This window comes from Typopeltis vanoorti, chromosome 14 (assembly GCF_054136105.1).
Source record: "Typopeltis vanoorti isolate ZY-2024b chromosome 14, IOZ_Tvanoo_1.0, whole genome shotgun sequence".
NCBI lineage: Eukaryota > Metazoa > Arthropoda > Arachnida > Uropygi > Thelyphonidae > Typopeltis > Typopeltis vanoorti.
The window spans coordinates 70,749,326-70,769,609 of NC_143562.1; the positions used below are offsets into that span (position 1 = coordinate 70,749,326).

Consider the following 20,284-nt stretch of genomic DNA (forward strand, 5'->3'; position numbering starts at 1 on the left):
TTTTAAGTTATTAATCAACAATGTTTATTTTTTAAAGAATAGCAAAAGTACATAAGCCTCTACAATTGGAACACTGAATGTTTTGATTAATATAGTACAGTAAGCATAATTTGGATATTGTATTACTATGCAAATTTAGCCAGAATATTAGTCATATTCTAAAGTAGTCGCATCTTCAAACGATGAGTCTGTAGATATTACTGCCTGTTTCCTGATTTTTTGAGTAAATATTCATTGATCAACTTGTTCATGCAACCCTGTGAAAAAACACATAATTTAAATTATTTTTTGTAATATAATTTTAATTGCCAACTTTAAAAAAAATCCAAATTAAGATGGCCAGATAATTCCATATTAAATAATCCATGAAGCGGTTTTATTCTTTTTTATTTAACATAAGATTTGTAAAAAAAATTTGTCCATATTTCTAAGATAACTGCTTCACAATTTATAGTTATTCGCTACGTTATAAAACTTCTGAAGTCCACAGATCAATCATACTGATTATGATTCAGCTGTGTAATTTTCATAGCTTTCGAGAGTTTAATGGGTGTGCATAAAATATAATATAATTAAATATAATAAATGGGTGGATCTGGTGAGATTATTACTTAATGAATTAATGTAAATGTAAATCTGCTTTGTTTATTAATATTCTATACATTTTTTAATAAATTAAAACAATGATGGAATATATATGTGTGTGTGGAGTTCGCATTAAAAGGGAATTTGGCTTCTGCCCTAATTCTTTCAATTTTAATGGGATAAAATGGAATGTAGTCGTAAACTACATTAAAATGACACTTACATTCTCTCTGGAAGAATTCTTGTTAAGTACCACCATAGCAGTGATATATATAGTGAAGAGTGAATTTCTAAGTGTTGACATAGCCATATTGATCAATGTTTTGCTCATTAAAGGGTAATTGATTTTAATGACTTTAACAGTAGCCATTATTAGAACACAGAAGCAAAATAATTTAATGTGCTTACAAGTGTGTGTGTGTGTGTGTGTGTGTGTGTGTGTGTGTGTGTGTGTGTGTGTGTGTGTGTGTGTGTGTGTGTGTGTGTGTAATAGGACAATTTTGATGAATATAAAAACCAGTTAAAATACTTACCTCGTATTCATGTTGAGGGGTTCCCCATAGATTTTGCTGAAATTTAAACAAAAAGAAACATAAAAATGAAGAATGAGTTAATTTCATGGAATCAAACAGTTATTCACCGATAAAAAAAATGAAATAATCAAATTTTAAATACAGGCATTTCTAGCTTTATGAGTTCCTGGGTTTACTAGTTTACTTAAGAGTATCAATCATATCGAAAATATGTCATTTAATTGCGATGAATAAATACTCCATATTCAAAACCTTTGCATTTGCAAACAACGTGCTCAGTTATACAATACAATGTGGGCGTTTGTTTTTCTTACTGACTTATATAACAGATAACAATTACGATGCTGACGTGGTTGTGGTGCTGTTGAGTTTTGCTGACTTCAATAAATTCAAATTTATCAATCCTATTATCAGAGTACAGTAAGCCAAATCGAAGAAATACTATAGGGATTAATGATAATAAAAAGACAGCGCAAAGCAAATTAATATTGGAAACAAAATATGAGTTCAAAAGCAAATTTATTGTAGGATGACTAAGCAACATCGCATGTTGGATGCAACATAAAAATAGAACTAAGTGAGGAGGTGGGAATTACGTAAATATCTTTGAGTGAAATAGTATTTAAATCATTAACTACTGTACACATTTAAACTATTTTTTTTTCTTCAAAATCAAACCCGAAACACATGCAAATTTGGTCTTTACAAAGATTGTCACCTTAAATGGACAAAACATATATAATTCCTACATACTAAACTCCGTATCATCGCAGCAAAACTCTTTCAAGTAAAAGCCTTGATTCCATCTGACATTAAAATCTCCGATATCCCAGTATTTTCGAATCTCTACCCATGGACGGTATAACGGTATACGCAAACACATTTTTTTTGTAATGTTTTAGGTGTCACGTTTTTTGTCAAGTTATTTGAAACTCAGGGCTACACTGAGAGTCGAGTCTTCAAAATTCGAGTCATCAGAATTCAAGGAGAACCGGCCTACCAGTCCGGAACTCCAGGGGTTGGGCACCGTAAGCGTCGGGGGGGGGGAGAGCCACCTAGTATGAGATATAAAAGTAATAAGTAAGTTCAAAGTTTTCAACTTTCGAAGTATACGGTGATCAACCATGCGAGAGCAGACAAAGGAAGTCGCCATTTTAGAACCCACACCAGAATTCGTCAAAATCAGAAATATGAAGCGCTATGCCAGGAAGAGTTAAATGGGGAAGAATACGACATACAACATAACGGGGGAAGAATACTTTACCAACCACTCCTGATAGAATAATTTGTCTCTAGATTGCTACATCTGTCTTGGAGCCACCTTTATGGAATGTTGCTTAACATTGGTACCATGTTACATCTTACCCTCTATCCACTCCCATGGAATTCTGCCAGAAATGATACCAAGCCTGAACATCTTCGTCAGTGGCAATGGTAATTCTCATACACATCAGAAACAACATCAGAAACTGTGAAATCATCACCTGGATGATTGTTGTTGTTTCTGTTGTTTTTGCTATTGTTGTTATTATGAAAGGTTTCCAGGTAGTCAGAGACTACCTGGAGGCCTTTCAAACATTCCACACATACCAGCTATCATACTTATTCTTGAATTTATTCACATTGCTTCCATTCACAACATCCAATGGTAATTCATTTCGATCACGCACCACCCTATGAGAGAAAAATCTAGCCTTCATCCCCATCTAAGCGGTATTCATTCTTAGCTTCCAAGGATGCCCTCTCGTCCATTACCCATCCTTCATAAATTGAAAAATTCCATCAACTGAAATCCTGTATGACTCTTTCAGAAGTTTGTAAGTCTGAATCATATCACCGTTCTTTCTCCTGTTTGCTAATGTCTGCAGTGTAAAAATTCTTAATCTGTCTTCATAATCAGTATTCCACAATCCTGATATCATTTTACCACTCTACTTTGCACTCTCTCCAGAACATCAGAATCACAAGAGAAACCAGGAGACGAGACCTGCGCACAATATTCCAAGCGAGGTCTTATCTAGGCCTCATAAAGTAGCCAAATTGCATCCTTATATTTACATGTGAACTTTGTTTCAGAATTGCAATTATATTTTGGTTGTATTTGCAAACCTTTTCCACATGCACTTCAACTGCCTATCCACTAACGCTCCAAGATCTCTAGCATAATCCGACCAATTAAATACGACATTGGATGTATAATCACGCTGAAGTGAATAACTTTACATTTAATGATTTTGAACTGACATCCATTTTCCATGCCCACGGTTCCATCCTATTCAAATCATTCTGCAAGTCTTGCATATCAGCAACATTCCTGATTGAATTACCTATCTCTGTATCATCAGCAAATAGCTGTATGTGGCTTGTCAAATCCTTCCCATTATCATTAACGTATAGATTGAATAAAAGTTACCCAAGCACTGATCCTTGCGGTACACCATTTGTTACCTTAAATATTGTAGACTCCCTTCCACCATATACAAATTTTTGATATCTGCCAGGCATCCATTCCTCTTATCTATGCTAATATTCTCTAACCCATTCCCATATTCTGCAATTTATCAAACAGACTATCATGCTGCTTTCTGTCAAAAGCCTTAGAAAAATCCTAGAGTATCATGGTGGATCCATTTGCCTTTGTAGTTTAATGTAAACATTATTATAGAATGTGAGAAAGTTGTTAAAACATGACCCCTTCCCATAGAAAGCCCATGTTTTTCATTGCAAAGTAGCGATTCACTGTCAACAAAGTTCTGAATGCAAGCCCCTAACCAATTTTCCCAGAATTCACCACCTCTAATGAGATACTAATTGGTCGATAGTTGGATACATCGGATTTTGCACCAGCCTTTTGCAACGGAATTACCGCAAATTCTTTCCGTTCCCGTGGGATCTTTCCTGTTCTGAGACCCATATTAAACAGCCTATTCCTTTGAACAGGCGGTTTTATATGAGTTCAGCTGAACACTCTTTTGGCACATGTGATGATATTCCATCAGTCCCTACTGCTGAATTCTTATTCAGTTTCTGCAACAGCTCCAATACCTCCTCCGCATACAGCTGAGTATCTTCATCCAGTGAATAGGTAGCAGTGAGCTCAATAGTGCGTACACCAGGTTGATAGATTTTAACAAAATGGCACTCATTAGGTGAACAACCTCTTCTCTGTCTGTAACCTTTACACTGTCTGTATTTAGATCAGTTATTCTTTCATATGCATTCTTTTTTTTTTTTACTTGAATCATATCGATAAAGTTCTTGTGAATCGTTTTTAACACGCAGAACCAGTTTCTGTTCATGCTCACACTTTGCTTTCCGCACAATAGTTGTGACTATTCTAGCCTGCTGCTTATAACTTTCATAATGGATGTCATTCTTATACACACGGTATTGCTTTCACATTAACATTTCCTTACGCATCTTTGGTTTAATAAGATTACGCATTCATTTGGCTTCTACCCTATTTATTCTTCGAACTCTTGGGACGCAATCTGATATCGCATCATTTAAGTATTGCTTAAATGATCCACAAGCACTGTCGATATTCTTCCTATCTAGCAACCGATCCAATTCCACTCAACTAAGGATACTCCTTTATATACATTTTGAGCATCTGAAAAGGAAAAGAGAAAGTTGACCAAGCGAGCAAAGTATACTGCAGATGCAATATCAAGAAAAGTAATGAGGTTAATTGTGGTGTCTATATTTGATGTGAGGATATTTAGTGTGAAGTCCAGGTAAACAGGATGAACTACAAGGTGAGATATTGATACTACACACCTAGTGGTTCAGTTGTTGGTGAAGAAGAAATTCATTGCTAATTTACCTTCTTCTGATCATCTTCTAAACAAGTAATTATTATGTATGAATTATGTTACTCAAACATGGTTTGGATAGCAGAGAAATGAAAAGCATAATATGATGAGAAGACCACTTCCTGGGCTTTTGCGTCATACCTTTCTCAGTCAGAATGTGAAAGAAGCAACTAGAGGCCAAAGATTGCTAATTTTGATCATAGAGTCATAAGATATCTAAATTACTCATGTTTTGTCATCAGTTGGCGACAGGGATAGCGGACTAGCAAATAGCGATACTGAAATGGGAAATAATCATGGTTAACTGGGAAATATCCGGCTTTTTGGATTATCCAATTAGAACATGCTACATTGTGAACTACAAAGTTACTTGGATAATCCAAATTGGATTATCCAAGTAACAGGTAGACTCAGGAGAACACTATTTTTGCTATCACGGCATCATTTGTTGAATGAAAAGGATATAGCAGCGCATGTCACGCTCTAAAATAGTACTTGCATGAAAATATTTAAATGTTTTCATGGACTTCAAAGAATAAATGAATAGTGTGTGAAATGGATGTGCGATCTTATTAAACAAGAGAGTCATAAGAAGATTTGGAGAAATATATTCGGAATAAGTGTGAGAGGAGCGGCGAAGCAACAAAATATAATTTTCTCATTCAGCTATAATAAAAGAAAGAGTGAAATATAGAAGGGTATCCTTAATAAACGCAGTTTGCTACTTTTGTATGATCCTAAAGAAGCTTTCAAATAATGAGTGTCCTCTTTGCTAAGACCAATAAACCCTTTATTGGTCTTAGCAAAGACCAGTGTATATAACTTTAGTGTGTAGTGTTATCCAACATTTTATGAAGAGTTACAGGTGCAAGAGGAGGTGAATTAAGAGCTATTGCATGGACAAACCAGGATAAATTCCGAAATATCACCAAAACGAATATCAGCACATATGCTAAACGAATGTTAGGCCGAAATGACTAGACACTTGACACGGGCGTATAATTTGATTCCTAACTGAAGAAATACCCTACATGAATAGAAAACATTTATGGGTATCATATTGAATAAGGATGCTGGAAAAACTGATTTGTCTTACTGTCCTGATATCAGTTCGTTGGTGTCTTTGTGAAAATTTTATAGTTTAGTAAGGACTTACAAAAATTTGTACAAAAATTTCAGAATTCCATTTACTGAGTTTTTTGTTCTGGTTCATCCTATTTTGTAGGATGCGTAAATGGTTATATGGAAAGATTGCATTGTTGTAATATGTGGTTCACGTTGATCCTTGCCGTGTTTAATTTAGAAACTCCCGCAATTTCCATTGAGACACACAATCCTTATACTTGAAGTATATATAATTTATAGAATTATTTTTTAAAAATAAAGAAATTCATACTTACCTCTTTCAGTTCAGAATAGGAACAACGTTCAGTCTGTAAATAACAGAAAAAAGTATTTGTTGCAAAATATAAACTTGTTACTCATATTTGTATTAAATCCAGTTTTAATTAATAAAATACTTCAAAATAATGTTAGGTTGTGTAGCAGCACAGATGATACAGTTGCAAAAAAAGGCAGCTATATTTGTTGACAGATATATTGCTGAGAACAAAATGACATTTAACTAAAAATTCAAGTATGCTTTATTTTATATATGTATTTTATAAAAAAATCATAGGCCTTCTGGAGACATTCGTTTAGTTTGAAATTCCAAGAACGGTTTACGTTTTCTCTGATTTCTTACAAAATCCAAAAACTGGAATCTACCCCCTTCAGATTGCATCATGGGGGTTACATCAATGATGTCTCATTTTCCTTCCTAGGAAAACACCATATCACTTGTTAATAACCATCACAGATCAGAGTTGCGTAGCTTTCCTACTAGCATTTCCTATTATTACATGTACTTTGATAAAGGCTGGTAAAGAAGATGTCAGTTTAAAAGTACCTTGTATAAGGAATGATGTCCATCGATTATCGACATTAGGAGATTTCGTAATTTTACACACTCAATAGTACTCTATACTGGATCAAATCTTATCCATTTATATTTCCATAGCATAGAGAGAGAGAGAGAGAGAGAGAGAGACTTAAAATTATAAAACACTGCAATTCACTGCCTATATGTGATTTTAAATAGCTTTATTACTACATGAAATATATATCATGAAATAAACTGAAGTAAATAAAGTCGTCTGCAGCTATGATTATTTTCACTCTGCTAATTAAAAATATAAATAATTATATGGGTACTTCATGTATGTCGGTACTCAAACTACGAGTATAAATAATAATAATAATAATAATAATAATAATAATAACAATAATAATAATAATACTACATTCCCAAAATCAGTAACAGAGACCATATAGACCTGAATGCATGGTCTTTAACCCTAGTGGGTAGCTAATTTCCATCCTTAGCCAAACACAGTCTAGTTACGTGAGGACAATGAATGATTTTCAGTTGATATCCAGGACAGAGAGTACGCAGAGAACTGCCACCATGTAGTGTTAACTAGCCCTAACACTCAATATTACCGACTAAAAGTGTATGAAGAGTACTATCAATTTTCTAGAGATTACACGATGAATCACAATAGATTCCCATAGGAAAGGGGGGAAAGGTTTTGGTTGTTCAAAGGCGACTAGATAGAAATACAAAAACCAAAGAATATGGAATGCTAGAAAAAGAAGGTGAAATTTTTTCCCACTTCCCTACACTCCGAACATAACTTGATTTCTTTAGAAACATGCTGTTACATGTTTCAAAAACAGTGACAAAAATACTCACCCCTTCCAGAGATTGGGAACCCTATGAAGCAGCAGAAGGATTTCTGCTGCAGACAAATGATTTGCAAGTCAAAATCAGGGAAGTAATTCTCTCACATTCCCTCCTTCCCTTTCTATAACTCGTTTAATAACAACCGAAAGCACATCATCTAACTTCTACTAGCCTCTTCAGAACGTCATAAATTCAAGCACAGAGAAATGATGGGTTCATTTATCCACCATGTGCAATATATGTGGTACAAATCCCACAATAGTTATCTTTAATCTTTATTGCAAAAGAATTCAAAACTCACAATTCATACGGAACTTTGCGATATATCGGTCGAGTTTCTCATTGCACGATATTATTGTTATTATTTTATTATTATTATTATGTGACTCCTCCAGGGAATCCAAAGACTCATCGAGGAAGAGTCTACCAACAGCATGGAACGATTGATTCCCTTCCAACTAATAACCGCGCTCAAACTTGCTTAACTGTTTGATATCAAAAGTTTCCTTAGAAGCAGAAAATTTCACAATTTTGCTGATCATGTACATATATAACTGGCCGAATCAACATCACCAAATTCATATACCGATAGTCTATTACTAATGGTATTATTTTAACCAAAATTTGTCTTCGAAGGGATTATGTCATCTCAAACCTGTTTGAAGCAGCTTTTATGTACACGAGCTTTCTGGATTTGATAATAATAGCTTATAAAATAGCATTACGAGACGTAATCAACCAGTGAAATAATCACGTGATAGAAATTTATATGAATAGCAAAGAGAATACTTAAAAGGATGATCACTGTAGAACACATTTAGTAAAATAGGTTGTTTGTAAAGGAAACTAATTATCCATCACGAGGTTGAAGGGCATATTTAGAATACTCCACAGAACTATCTGAAAAAATCATTATTAAAATTCTTTTAATATTTCATCCCACATTTCCGTAGTGACTGTCAACTTATAAAAACAAGAAAATAACTTTGAAAATTTTCACACGCATTGTTGTTTTTACTATTCTGCATGAACTTATTTGGATTAAAGAACTTACCAGTACATAATTGCAGTCATAACTGCAAAATCCATTTACGTATGCCATTGCCGTATTTTCTTCATCCGGATAAAAACGAACAGCACAATCTTGAACAATGTTTTTCACCTGAAAAAAACTGCACTTATTTAATAAAAATTCAAATCTCCCTAAAAAAGATTTGCTCAAATACTATACAGGCATACTCTAGTTAACATGAGTTAAAACACATTATAAGGATGGGCTACATTCTTTTATTTAGAATGAATCTAGAGTGACTGTAGTTATAGGTCTGAATCTAGAATCACAAATCTAGAATGGAATTAAACCTAAAAATAAAAATAAAAATCAATGAGGATAATTTTAAAATAAACCTATCTCCAACTATTTGCCCTCAAAAGGAACTTAAATAACAATAAAAAATCTTCCTTGAAAACTTTCATATTCACTTCCAACATTTGTAGCACTGAAAATGCTTGAGTGCTAGATTCAGATCATTATGAATTTGAAAGACTCAAAGCATGTGTTCTGTTTCTTACAGACCCTAAATCTCTTCCATGACAACAACAAAACCATAGTCCAATTAACTGTCTAATTTACAACCAGAATGATTCTTTTCGGACATGGTAGATCACTTTGCCTCGTATAATTCGGTTATCCTTTCCAAAGGGGTGCATACTTTGGAATTTCTTTTTCCATTTTCCCTATGCAGTAATTGTTTTTTCTTAAGTTCTAGGGCGTCTTTGACTTCTAATCTTTCATTTTCCATTCCATTCTGTCCAAGTTTGAAAACTATAAAATAAAACAAATTTCTCTTGGCGATATAAATAAACCAACTGTAAATGATTCACTCCCTGTAATCCCCCTGTACTTACTCAGCTGTAAAACCACCTTTTCTAATGGTACATGTTTCCTTGAATTTATAAAGGGATGACACAATATTCTTGCCTTGGGGAAGCATATACCCTCACAAAAGCACCATCACAATCGGCTGAGAAGAAACCAAATTTTGAAGTGCTGAAAAGTGAATAGAGAGGACCACGGTCAACAGCGCGAAGAACAAAGTACTTCGCCATTTTTGCAAGCACACCACAATTGCTCAAGGGAAGAAAGGTGAGTCATGAAGTGTATCAAATGCCTGAAGGATTTATCATCCGCCGGAAATCAAATATCCTGTACGAAATGCAGTAGGATTCTACACATAAAATGTGCCGACTTTTCAGAAACAACCTTGCAAAGTAAATTCGATGCAATTCACGAAGAATGGAAGTGCGTAATCTGCAGGAGGAACAAAGAAACGCACCTACTGCGCAGCAGATTATACAGGAGACAAAAAATAACGACGAACTGAGAGACAAAAAAATGCAGGTGAGTCCTATAATTTCAACTCTTTAAATATACTAATAGAAAACGGTCTAAAGACCATAAAAGCCAGCTTAATAGATCTTATGCAAGAACTCTTTGACAAACAGAACGAACGAATAACAAAAAAATCTAGCGAATATGAAGATTTAGTCAAACATTATAATTTAGCAGTGATGGTAGTGCTGGTAGAAGACATCAAAATCAGCATTGACACACTAAATGACAGACAACACAATATGATGAAAGAAACATCTGAACTCCGTCAAGAACTTCATTCTCTAAAACTACAATACGAAGGTTTACATTAGCATCAACATGAAGAAGATTTTATCATAAACGGTCTTCCTGAAACTGCAACTAGAGAAAACCTCAGAGACGTAGTTTTAAAATTAATCCATGCATTTGACTCCCCCCCTGCAGCTTAATGAAATTCAGACCATAAAACGGATTCTAAGGAAGAGCAAAAAACAATGCTTGCCATTACCTGCACCAGTCATAGTTCATCTTACAAGCAAGTTCCTGAAGAGACAATCTCATAAACGCCGGCAGCCAGAAAAAAACAGTTGATATTCCACCAGAATCTGTTGTACCAAGCAAAAAAAGCAGAAACCGAAAAAATTACCAATTTTTGTGGATCACAGATGCCAAGATATTCTTGAGTAAGTCACAAACTTCAAAATCGATTCAAATTAAAAACTCGGAAGACATAGAAAGGCTGTCACAGGGAAAAAAAAAGTCTTCTAATTAGTTCAAAAAGAAGACCACAATAAAAATGAATGTGAACCACCAAGACAGATGCAATAACACCAGTACATACCAACCTTTGAGATCATTCATTTGATCTCCCAAGCATCAGCCAACTTCCGACACAGAAATCAAATCAATAGAAAAAATATAAAAAAATGCATATATACAGATAAGCTCATTTAAAAGCTCCGAGGATGCAAGCTGAGACATTATATCTCAACTGAAATCAATAGAAAGGAAAAAAAAAGAATTATTTTTTACATTGAAGTGCTGTAGTTACAGCGGTTGAAAACATTATAAAGCAAAAATTTTAAAATATATATAACTTACTGCTATACTATAAATTCCGTTAAAAATGTAACCTTATCCAATTGCAAACTATAAATTACCATCCAAATTAACTATTATTAAGGCATTTTAGAATAGAAAAAACGGAAAAATTTTTATGAAATTCACTCTAAAAAAACATATATATAATATGTATATACGTATATATATATATGTAAATGCTCTGTAAGATGATAACTAAAATGTAAATGTTAAAAAAAGTTACATGTAGGCAATTTTTCGAATTTTTAAATTTTGTAATTTTTATAATTTTATAATGTAATTGTTATATGTATGCAAGACATCACTAAGTGTTTCAAAAAATTCTTCTTATTATTATTATACAAATTTATGTATATTATACAAAACAAAATAGGTACATGTCACAGCCGGGTATACAAATAAAAGATGGTGTTCCTCAAGGCGCATATTATCACCCACACTATTCAATATATACATTAATGATGTTCATAACATAGCAATAGGAATTCAAATATTTCAGTTTGCAGATACCAACGCACTACTAGCAATTCACACAGACATCTACACGGCTCTCTACAAAGCACAACAAGACCTAAATGAAATCACAACATACTTCCACCAAATCGCAATTCTAACCAACGGCACCAAAACAAAGATGTTGATAATACACAACCAAAGAATCATGCGCCCCGCACCACTATCATACATACCGCTGCATTAACAACAAAAATACCTAACATAATATCATAACATACCATGTTCCGAAATAAAACCTGTAACACATGCAAAATACCTCGGTCTCTATATAGATTCCCACGTTAAATGGACAAAACATATAGAATACCTACATACCAAACTCCGGATCAACGCAGCAAAATTCTTCCAAGTTAAAGACTTTATTCCACCAATCATAAAAAAAACTCCTATATCACGGTATCTGCGAATCACTACTCAGATACGGTATAGCGGTCTATGCAAACACATAAAACAGCCACCTAACAAAATTATGAACATTACACAGGAAAATTGTGTCAAGATTTGGACACCTTACACGCAACAACCAATATCTGACCAGCACATGGCGATCCATAAAATCCTGTGCGTTAAAAACATGAAACACTACATGATATTAACAAGGAATTACATGAACATCAGCTATCGAAACAACAGAGACACATATCGTATAACACGACCCACAAAAACTCTTTACAGCACTACAACCTTCAACAACTCATACGGTTCTTTTGTGAGATCACATCAGATACCAACGCAACTCAACAATTTACCGAGAAATTTAAACCACATAGATAACTACAGAACATTAAAAATGAACTCTGGAAAATATACCAACAATGTTAATACGCCATTAACACTAATATACACGTCACAAATCACCAGCATCCAATGCTACAGCCCATGCATAAAGAGTAACAACAACATAAATAGTGAAGCCAAATCCCACTCTCTTCATAAAAGCTAATCCAATCTTCGAAGTAGGTGGGTTTAACTTGCCTCACCCATTTACACGTAATCCTTATAATCAAATGCAGAAATGTGACAAAACAGTGAATAAATTACATAACAATAAGAAGATACTGATGATACTGATTATTTTGTGATAATAACCTTAATATAATATTACTCTTTTCATCTTACTATGTAAGATGATAAAAATAATGTAATAAATTATTCTTCTCATTAAAAAAATATGTAAATAATGAGTTTACATTGTATGTTTGTGAGAAATAAGAAATATAATATTTTAGTTGCATATTAGTAAATACGGTCGTATAATCACTCTTTCTCAAACTTAGAAAAGTTTGAAAAAATATTAAAAAAAATATTATTATTATTATTATTATTATTATTATTATACCGAGAATGAAAATTAGAAAAATTTCCGTTTCTCTCTCTCACACACGCGCGCGCGCAGGCACGCACTTGTATATAACTTGTGTAACTCTGTTAATTTATTAATAATAATAAAGATATTATTAATAATAATAGTAAATTATTACTGTGATTGCTGTTTTAAAAGACAGCGAGAAAACTATATTATCATCATTGTTATTTAAATTTCATTATATGTAACACTTAGTGCTGAACCTTGTAAAATAGTATACTGAATGTTACTCAAGATGATCATTCATCATTGTGTATATGGAAATACTTGAGAGATCAATAAAAAATATATTATTATTATTATTATACCGAGAATGAAAATTAGAAAAATTTCCGTTTTTCTCCCTCTCTCCCTCACACACACACACACACACACACACACACACACACACACACACACACACACACACACACACACACACACACACACACACACACAAGAAAAAAGTATGACAAACCTCCCTCAAAAAACACCAATACAAGGATACAAACAAACACATGTACAAATCCAACCCAACTTGAAAAAAAAAAATTTTAAACTGTGTAGTAGCAGTTCAAGCCCTCCACGCACGTACCAACAAACAGTAAAATCAACACTCGTCTCCCGACCTGTATCGAAACATAACCACAAAACCACTGCCATCTATTATCTTCCTCAGATAAGCTCTGTAAAACTTCGAGAGAGAAATCAGAAATGCATCCCAAATTATTACTATTAAATTAGTTATTCATAAAAAAAGAAATTCTGTATAATCATCACTCTTAATATTAGTTCATGTGTCGTAAATGCATAATACAGAGGCAAAGAGTGTTATTAAAATTATTAACTGAAATTCAATGTAGAAAAATTTGGTAAAATAATACTCAAGATATTGTACATATATGTGTAAATATTCTAGCAATGAATAATAATATTATTTATTATTATTAAAAAAATATATTATTATTGTGTGCATGTATGTAATTTATCTGAGAAATAATGAAATGTTAAAAAATATATTATTATTATTCTCTCCCTCTCTCTCTCTCTCATACGCACACACACAAAACCTATGACAAACACTCTCAAAAAAGACCACTACAAGGACAAAAACAAAAACAAACACACTATGTCCAAATCCACCCCTACTTGCAAAAAAAAAAGCTAAACTGTGTAATAGCAGTTGAAGTCTTCCAAGCACGTATCAACAACAGCAAAATCAACACCTTGCTTGCGACCAGTATAGAAACATAATCACGAAACCACCGCCATCTATTATCTTCCTCTGATAAGCTCTGCAAAGCTTCGAGGAAGAAATCAGAAATGCCTCCCAAAGAAAGAAATTATTACATTATACAGAAAAAAAGAAAAGAAAGAAATATCTGTACGCACTTCACTGTTATAAAAAAAAAACAAAAAAAAAACACGTAATGTATGTGTGATATGTAATCAAATGTATGTAAGGTATGTATCATACGTAATCAAATGTATGTACACAATGTATGTATCATATGTAATCATAAATTTTAATGAAAAAATTATTATTATTATTATAAAAAAGTATATATGTAAACGATATAAATAACAGATAAATATATAAATAATAAATAAATATAAATAAGGAATTATCACACAATAAAAATGGAAAATCGAATATGTTAGAAAATAGAGCACTGATATAATTGCTTTTAATATGGTAACGAAATCGGAAAGTCTTATTAAAATGCTGCATATTTAAAAATATTTTGATACTCACCTCTCCATTCAGTGAATTTAAACATCCAGCAAATCGTGCCTTCAGATCTGTGCTGTCTAAAGCAAAATGAGGAATTTTATTATTGACAATCAGTTATGCTTATTAAAAATTTGTCGTCAATAAGTCCTGTAGAAAAAAAATGTTTAAACACCTATTTTTGATAAAGGAACCTAATATTTTAAGAAATAATTAAAATATTTTGATATGGGTTGGCAGATCTTATTACATCTTACACACATGATGCAGCGAAATGAAATGCTTCATATGAATAAGTGACTGAGAGAGTAAGGGTATATATAACTTTTATGGGAATTTCAACAATTAATATATTAAACCTATCTTCTAGTAGAAATAGGTGTTTTAGAAAGCAAAAAATCATGCTTAACCATAACTTGAACAAATATCATTTCAGTCAGCTGAGGATTACAAACTAATAAATAATTATCGGCTTACATAATCTCACGAGTAAAAATCCAAAACTAGTCAGGTCATAGTTTTACAGAACGAAAAACCTAAGCCAACAATAACGATTCTTATTGAAAACATTACATATAATCTAATATTGGATCCACTACTATTCAGAGCCAGTAATACAGAAGAAATCTACAAATACAGTGGACTTGAGATTCTCAGATATTTATAAAAAGAGTTGATCTAAGTCTAGTGTATGTAATTTCAATCCATTCGATTTAACCATCTTGCAATGGTTCACCTTCATATCGTTACTCAATAACTTGCTGACATAATGATTCTGATGAAGATTTCTCTAAATATGAATATCATGCATATAATATTGACAGTTTTAATCCTACACCTGGAGTATATGAAAAAAAAAGGTGGGGGAGGAATACCAGGATGGCCGTCATTCTCATGAGAAAAGAATGGGTGGCGGAATATTATTGATAATAGCTGAATAATATCTTTTCCTGGGTGTTGTGGCTAAGAAAAGTTACAACACCCAGGAAAAGAAAAGAAAAGCCACAACACACATTCTAGTTTTTTTTTTTCTTTTTTCTTTTTCCGTATAATGTATTATATTCTTTCTTTGGAAGCCGTTTCTCATTTCTTCCTCGAAGCTTAGCAGACTTTATTTGAGGAAGACAATAAATGGCGGTGGTTTCATGGTTATGTTTCTATACTGATCGCAAGCAGTGTGTTGATTTTACTGTTTGTTGGTACGTGCTTGGAAGACTTCAACTGCTATTACAGTTTAACTTTTTTTGTAAGAAGGATTGGATTAAGACATGGTGTGTTTGTTTGTTCGTGTTCTTGTAGCGATGGTTTTTGAGAGAGGGTTTTCATAGGGTGTGTGTGTGGGAGGGGGAGAGAAACAGGAATTGCTCTAATTTTCATTCTCGTTATAATAATAATAATAAGAAATATTATTATTAGTAGTAGTAGTAGTAGTAGTAGTAGTAGTAGTAGTAGTAGTAGTAGTAGTAGTCAGAGGGCGCTGTGTACGCAGACGGATGCACGTACTCTTTATCGCTGCTCCTGGTTTTATAGGTTAAAAGCGTTATTTAACTCATGTTTTTAATTTGAAAGTGCTGCTATATAATTCGAGTAGATTCGCTGAAGATTGGGACGTCCAATCACCAATTTTGTGATTAAGTAATATTCAAATTTTCAATGTTGGAAGTTCATAGAGTGTATTGCAGTGACAAGCCAACGAAGAACAAAGGAGGTCGCTATTTTAAAAGTCGCACTATAGTCGCTAACGAGAAGAAACACTGAAGGTCACCAAGACAGCGAAGATGTCTTCGCTGTCTTGGTGACCTTCAGTGTTTCTTCAGTGACCTTCAGTCTAATAAGTGCAATAAGCCATTAAGCGATGAAGGGGACGGGCCGCATTGTTCCGGATGTAGCAAAACACAACACTTCCACTATTTAAGGTTCCCAGAAAGCATGTGGAAAGCAAAAGGAGCCGTGAAACGTACCGAATGGCGATATCAACAGTGCCGTAAGAAAATGAAGAACAAAGAGCAGACACCAAAGAAAAGTAACGACGAACTTTGTTAACATTATAGGAACATGTGTTCTTAAAAAAAAACATTAAAAATTTTAGTTGAAATCAATTAGAAAATGCAACACTTAGGGCTGAATTCTGTAAAATTACAAGTTGCAATGTCACTCAAGATGTTTATTGTATGTGTAAATATTTTAGCAATCAACAACAACAATAATAATAATAATAATAATAATAATAATAATAATAATAATAATAATAATAATAATAATAATAATAATAATAATAATAATAATAATAATAATAATAATAATAGTGTAGCTCAGTGGATGTGGCGTTTGCATACCACGGCGCTTGGCAGCACGAAGAAAGATTTGATTTCGAGTCTAATCGGCGACTAGAGGAAATTTTTCTAAGCCTTTTTTCCACCGTTTCCCGACATAGTTGATCTCTGGCATGGGCAAGTTGGTTTTTCCTCCCAGAAACTCGGGTTTTTCGTTCCGTAAATTCAAGAAAATCGACCGTAGAATCCACATTATTTCAGACATTAAATTCTAATGTTAGGGTTAGGGATCACAAGATGGCGGCACTTTTTGTGCCGTCCCAATTCTCTGCATGCCGCTTAATTAGTGATAGCCTTGTGCCAACTATCTCTGATTGGGTACCAGTGGAGATTGAACTACCCACTCAGTCTCCAAAAGTTAGATTGGCTGGAAACGGCCTCGCCTGTTCCCTATATATGGGAATAAAAAGACGTTAGCTGATTATTATTATTGGTTTCTTTATCTTGGTATCTTTTTTGGTTTTCTTGACTAGTTAAAGTTACTATTAATTACTGAAATAATTGCTTTAAGTATAGCAATAAGTATAATTATAATAAATGCAATTATGTATTAAAAACCTGCAGTAAAAACATAAACGTGATTTTGGAAGGAGGCTTTGAAGTCTTTCTTATCTATTAGCTGTTGTACTTTTCTCGCAGCGAAAAACAAGCTGCTCATATTGCTTCAGTGAATGTACTCTCAAGCATTGTTTGTACTAAAACATTAATGATTTTTATATTTTCGAAGGATATAAATCGTACATACTGAAAGGTAGGACACATACTTTAGCTTAAATCTTAGATGGTAGATACATAGTAATACAGAAGCAGATCCAAAGTTTACTTTCTTTAGTAAACAATCTCAATGTAATCCATATTCATGATTCTGATTATGGATTGTTTATTAATCCGAAATAGCAGCGTAGCAAAACGTATAGAAACAAACCAATGAAAAATAAAGCGATTTCGTAATATTTCGATGATCAGTTGGATGTTGCACTCTTTGAGAAACTAGTATGAGATATGCTTGCGAATTTAGAAACGGAGAAGGAATAGAACTAAACCAAGTTCGTTGTATAATTTTCTAGCAAGAAGGTATAGTTATTTACCACTCTCTGGACGTTTTCCCAATTCTAACTAATGAAAAATTGGAAACATGAAGAAAACTTGTTCTGAATATCATAAACGATTATTGAGGATATGATCCCGGTAAGATTCACCCAGCAAGAGTGAATACATCGAAACTCTGAGTGACGTCGTGTATTAAGCTGAATAGCCGTTTTTGATCAATATCAAATTCTTAGATTTGATTGTGTTGCAACGGAACACCATATTGTAAAAGCGAATGGTACTGTTTAACTGAGAACAAGTTACTTTCTGGACGTTCAAAAAGTATTGCTCTGTGGACTCCCTACTCTTCCGAGAATCTTCATGGCATACGATAGATGAAGAAGCAAAATGTGAAAATCTCTGGAGTGATAAAATCAGGAGCGTTTATGGAATTTTTGGAAAATGACTGTTATTAGTTCATGCTTATGTAGTGATGGTGTCTTAAGTTTGTCTCTTTACCAACAGAAGATAGAAAGAACAGAATGTTGTTTAATTCAACAATTCAGATAGCTGCACGTCAGGAAGAAGTAAAGATCAATTCTTCCTTCCAACCAATAGCCATTGTTTAGAAGATTGAATTGATACTTTTATCTTCCAGTGGGTGACATTACAACTTATCCATGATTATTGAACGAATGAGCTGGATTGAAGAAGTTCGAGCTTTCATTTCTTTCAAAATAATTAAAGGTTCTTACTTATAAAAGGGTAACACGTGATGGTGACAGTTGTCTCAAGCACTCTTTAGCGGTTGCCATTTTATATCATTTATACATTTGGAAATCATCTTTGGCTAAGCATTAAGACTGATTGCCCGTCACTCTTCCAAGTTTAGATAGGACGATAACAGCCTGGCCTATTTCATGTGAATAAAAGGCGTTCGCGCATTTAGTACGTGTTTGTGTGTGCCCACATGTTATCTTACTCCCACTCCTAAAAGATTGTAAACCTATACAACATTAGTAACATGGTTGTGCTAAGGACTTTTCATATTTTTATTCGTTTATTATTATTTTGTTCTATTTTTACATAATTCGGAAACCGTACTGTACGCACCAAACAATGGTCTTTTTCAAGTCAATTTAGCCACTTGAATGAACACTGAAATGTATTTTTAAAAAATAAACTAATTGTGACCTAATTACAATGAGAATAGTTTATACTCGTTTCAGTTTGCTACTGATCTTATTCTTCAAAATAATAATGAAAGAAGATAAAATCGAATATGAGATCATACTTCATTACAGACTGGCAGAAATACGAGTAAGCTGGTTATTTAATAACAAGTTAGAATTCTTAAATTAAAGGGTAAAAGACAGCATTCACAACTTACTGCACACAAAATCGAATCCCCAAAACATCGGTTCATCTCTCCCATTTACCAAGCACAGAAATGGTGACAAGATCAGCACAACAAATACAATCTTCATCATGTTAGATTAGATGTTGCTTTCAAGAAGTGAATACACAAGAGTTTAGAATGGGCTAGTACTTTTATTAGCTACGTATATATGATTTATTGCGTAATCCAGTCCGCTACACTACCGCATTTGATTCCTTCACAGGAAGTAGGCGAGGCCGTTTTTCCCTATCAACATTTTGGATAACATGAAAAGAGAAACACAAAAATATACATTACAAGTGGCAGTTATGATGAATGCATTTCTAATTATGTTCATTAAAGACATAAATACTGCAGCTAACTTAATTATAATTTTCTCTCCTTATTAATATGATGAACAGAATCTTTTCCATATAGTCTGATATGTTTTCACTTTCCCTAATAATGTCGTTAAAACGTTCAGCCAGTTAGAATTGTGTATTCTGACCAGCAAAATACGTTTTTAAAAATTTTTCTCTAATTTCCTTTGATTCCATCTGATTATTCTTTGGATCTACTTTCTTCACAAGATTGTTTACGATTGCAAACTCCCCGCTTTCAAGATAATATGGGTAGTTTCATTCATTATCTTTTAATGTGGTCAAGTGTTGTATCTTTGTTATGGGTTTTGCTATTTACATTTGCCTGATTGATAATGAAACAATCTTCACTCACGATAATAAATATTAATAAAATTG

At 33.3% G+C, this 20,284-nt stretch overlaps 1 protein-coding gene across 1 annotated transcript; it reads right to left on the bottom strand.

Moving 5' to 3' along the window:
- On the bottom strand, positions 1-19,710 carry LOC150099602 (uncharacterized). Its single transcript, XM_090404243.1, has 6 exons — positions 19,539-19,710; positions 14,811-14,866; positions 8,773-8,880; positions 6,334-6,366; positions 1,119-1,154; positions 1-257 (listed from the first exon to the last, which is right to left on the bottom strand). Exons 1-6 carry the CDS (start codon positions 19,636-19,638, stop codon positions 198-200), a joined length of 393 nt encoding a protein of 130 aa, XP_090260369.1. The 5' UTR covers positions 19,639-19,710; the 3' UTR covers positions 1-197.
- Between the last annotated feature and the right edge of the window lie 574 nt (positions 19,711-20,284).

Excerpts from the sequence above, each read along its gene's own strand:
- LOC150099602 (XM_090404243.1), bottom strand. The coding sequence starts at position 19,638 with ATGATGAAGATTGTATTTGTTGTGCTGATCTTGTCACCATTTCTGTGC. Across the intron at positions 8,881-14,810 it reads TAAATTCACTGAATGGAGAG|GTGAAAAACATTGTTCAAGA; the intron begins GTGAGTATCAAA and ends AGTTTTTTTCAG. Across the intron at positions 1,155-6,333 it reads CCTATTCTGAACTGAAAGAG|CAAAATCTATGGGGAACCCC; the intron begins GTAAGTATGAAT and ends TTTAAATTTCAG.